Raw genomic sequence first — 3,748 nt, 5'->3', positions numbered from 1 at the left:
TCTTCTAAGACAAAAACTTCCCCTTATGGGATCTCCTATCATTGGTTCAGTGCTTAGTAGTAAAGTGATACCAATGATAAAAAATAAGCTAGCCTCAGCTATTGAACGAAAAGTTAATCTCCTAATGCCAAATCAATGGGGTAGTGGGACAAGAAAAAGAAGAAGAAGAAGAAAACAAAGAGGCGAAGGAGTAGTCAGTGACCTAGTCAAAGGAGGAATAAAACAACTCCCTCAATTATTTAAAAAGGGGACTCAAGCCCTAATGAAAAGAGGAATTAAAAAAGGAATAAAAAGAGGAATTCAAAGAGGCGCTAAAAAAATCATTAAAGAAGGAACTAAACAAGCGATACAGACTGCTGCTAAAACAGGCATAGATGTCCTTAAAGGAAAAAATATAAAAGAAGCGAGTGTTGCCCGAGCCATACAAGGCATTCAAAAAGCAGAACAAAATTTAGGGAAAACATTACCAATTCTAGCGAAGGGAGGACCTACTAAAAAAAGAAAAAGAACAATAAAAGTGGGAACAGGTAAAAAAGCAAGACTCATGGATATTTTTGACTGACCAATTCCCTATAAAAAGAGAGTCAGACCCCTCACCCTAGACAGTCGAGTAGCTTAATTCAAAAGTCACGCACACACACTTTTTACCCTTCAAAAATGATGCACAGAGAGTCATGCATGTGTGGGATGGACAATTTAGAATTGTTCCAGGTTCCCCCCACCAACATAGCCTTGGAAGAATCGAAATGGATGGAATATTATCCCATTCCCAGTACCCTCGATTCCGATACAGCCCCCATTGAATTCGATATTCAGGGACAGGGAGACGAATACATAGATCTCTCACAGACTTATTTACAAATAGTTTGTAAATTCACCAAAAGCGATGGCGCTGCTTTAACGGGAGCTAATTCCGCTTCCACTCCCGTGAATAACATCATACATTCCTTGTTCTCAGAAATCGATCTCACTCTGAATGGTAAAATCGTTACCCCAGGAACAGATACCTATCCTTACAAAGCCTATTTAGAGAAATTACTTTCTTACAGACCCGAAACCTTAGACTCTCAAATGTTTGCTTGCAGTCTGTGGGAAAAAGACACGGCAGGACATATGGATGATTGTAATGTAGCGGCTGCAGCTCTAGGTAAAAGGGAATATACTGCCGTTAATGACAAAATCACCATAACTCCTGCAAATATAGCACTGTCCTACCCAGCCGATTCTGAAAACGACGGGTTGAGAAAGCGTCGCAATGTCATCGAGAACAGCAAAAAGATTACTTTAATCGATCGTCTGTATCTAGATCTCTTTCAACAGGACAAATTCATTCCCAACGGAGTAGATATTCGTTTGAGATTTAACCGAACGAAATCTGATTTTCACATGATGACTTATGCAGGGAGTTCAGGAAAAATAAAACTTCTGAACGTGTTACTGTGGGTCAGAAAAGTCAGACCTACTGCAGCCGTGTTAAATACTGTCAACGAGAGGTTGAACGTAGAAACGGCCAAGTATCCCCTAAGACGGGTAGACGTTAAAACGTTCACCATTCCTACAGGAACCCAATCCAAAATCAGCGATCATCTGTTTCAAGGGCAAATGCCAAAACGAATCGTTTTGGGTCTGGTAGCTAATGACGCTTTCAATGGCACATCCAACAAAAACCCGTTCAATTTCAAAAACGCCAAAGTCAAAAGATTAGATGTCACCATTAACGGAGAAACCATCAGTACCCGACCCTATGAGCCGGATTTCGAGAACGACTTGTATCTCAGATCCTACTTGAGTCTGTATCAAGGACTGGGAAAATTCGGTGCCGATTGGGCCCTAGGAATTACTTTCGACGAGTATAAAGACGGCTAAACCTATGTTGTATAGATTTCACCAAAGATCAGGAGGCACAGCTAGACAAGTTTCATCTCATTGAAACAGGAAATTTGAGAATCGAAATTCAATTTGCAGAAAACACGGCAGAAACTCTGAATTGTTTAGTCTACGCTGAATTTGATAACGTGCTAGAAATCAACAAACAAAGAGAAGTCAGCACTGACTTTTAAAAAAAAATGGATACCTATCAATTGAAAAAAGTCTTAAAGCCAGATTTAGGATCTTCTTTTGCAGGTGTCTATGCCCTAGATATAATTCCTAAACATTTAAATTTTAAAGAAAAAGCCATGGTCATAAACACAGATCCTCAAGATCAACCGGGAGCTCATTGGGTGTGTTTATATTTAGACGGAGATACGATAGAATATTTCGATTCTTATGGATTTCCCCCCTTGTATAAGGAAATTGAAGAATTTATTGAAAGAAACAGTCATCACATGATATATAATGGAAGACGTTATCAAGATTTTACAAGTAAAGTGTGCGGGGAATATTGTGTCTATTTTTTACATCATCGTCATAGAAGAGGCCGTAAAGTATTAAAACAATTATTTCCTAAACACTGGACACCAAAACAAACAGATCGTTACGTGAGACGATGGTTCAAAGAAAACTATAAAAAGCCTAAAACGCACAAAGGTCAATGCTGTAAGAGTTACGATCAGACTTGGCAAGAGAGGTCACCCTAGTTCAGCTAGTGAATGAAACACCTGGCTGTGACACGTCACGTAGTCCGGTACCGAGAAGCAAACTACTTTCGTTATTGATAGCATATAAAAAGACAGCTCAAATCATTATTCGTCACAATTTGGATGGGGAAGTGCCACAGTAAAGTAAAACGCAACAATAAAATGGAAGAGATAAGAGCTATAATCGCGGTACCCTTAGCGGACGGCGGTGTTGGATACCTGATGCCAAAAGTCGAATGTCCTCCCTCAATATTTGAACCGATGGAAGTAGAGAAGATGGAACCAGAGAAACTTTATTTGATAAAAAAGGAGGAAGAAAAAGAGAAAGAAGGAGAGAAGGAAGAAGAGAAGGAGGAAGAAAGAGAGAAAGAAGAAGAAGAAGAAGAAAAGAAAGAAGGAGAAGAAAGAGAGAAAGAAGAAGAAACAGATGAGGAGGAAATAGAAGAAGAAGGAAAAGAGGCGGAGACAGAAATTTTCCTGGTGAGCAGTAAAATGGAGGAGGGAACTGATCAAACCCCCTTAGAAGTGGTCGCATCCGATTTCCAAGAAATATTAAATGATCTCACTGGTACTGAAGAGGACGGTGACTGGAACGAGATGCAATGGATGGGAGAAGAAATCGACACGGACAAATTGGTAGAGAACATGAGTCAACAGGAGCTGGAGGAAATCGAGGGAGCCAAAGCAGACAAAGTAAGCGGGGTTTACAAAATTTGTACGGATTACGGGAAAGCCAAAGAAGAATTGACGGGATTATGGCTGAATTGCGAAACATACAGCAAAATGGTCAACCGTTTGGCAGGAGAGAAAAGAAAAAGAGAAGAGGAAAAAGAAGAAGAAGAAAGAAGTAGGAAAAAACTACGAATTGCTAAAAAACAATTACTCTACCAGTCTTACCTGAAAATGAAAATGCTTGGGAACAACAAGGAACTCCTGAAACTGCTCCAAGTCTGCAGAGTCATGGAAAGAATTAAAAATATGTGAAATCCGTGTGAAATCCGTGTGAGAAAAAAAATCAATCTGTGTATATATGTGAAGTTTTTTTGGATTCTTTAATCATTAATGGTAAATATGTTTTTTTCTCATTACTAAATGTCTTTCAAAAAATCATGTAAATATGTTGTATGTTTGTTTGCTGAGTTTCCAATTAAAGTTTTTTTTGCATTTGA

The 3,748-nt window shown here is 39.0% G+C and overlaps 1 protein-coding gene across 1 annotated transcript; it reads left to right on the top strand.

Annotated features, from left to right (window-relative positions):
• Positions 1 to 678: 678 nt before the first annotated feature.
• Positions 679 to 1,866, top strand: LOC128185442 (uncharacterized protein F54H12.2-like). Its single transcript, XM_052855034.1, has one exon. The coding sequence runs from the start codon at positions 679 to 681 to the stop codon at positions 1,864 to 1,866; it is 1,188 nt and encodes a 395-aa protein (XP_052710994.1).
• The last annotated feature ends 1,882 nt before the right edge of the window (positions 1,867 to 3,748 follow it).

The sequence above is a fragment of the Crassostrea angulata genome, chromosome 5 (assembly GCF_025612915.1).
Source record: "Crassostrea angulata isolate pt1a10 chromosome 5, ASM2561291v2, whole genome shotgun sequence".
NCBI lineage: Eukaryota > Metazoa > Mollusca > Bivalvia > Ostreida > Ostreidae > Magallana > Magallana angulata.
The sequence above is the reverse complement of the archived record's forward strand: the minus strand, read 5'-3'. Positions and strand labels throughout refer to the sequence as shown.

Bases quoted from the DNA above. Each gene is read 5' to 3' on its own strand.
- LOC128185442 (XM_052855034.1), top strand. From the start codon at position 679: ATGTGTGGGATGGACAATTTAGAATTGTTCCAGGTTCCCCCCACCAAC.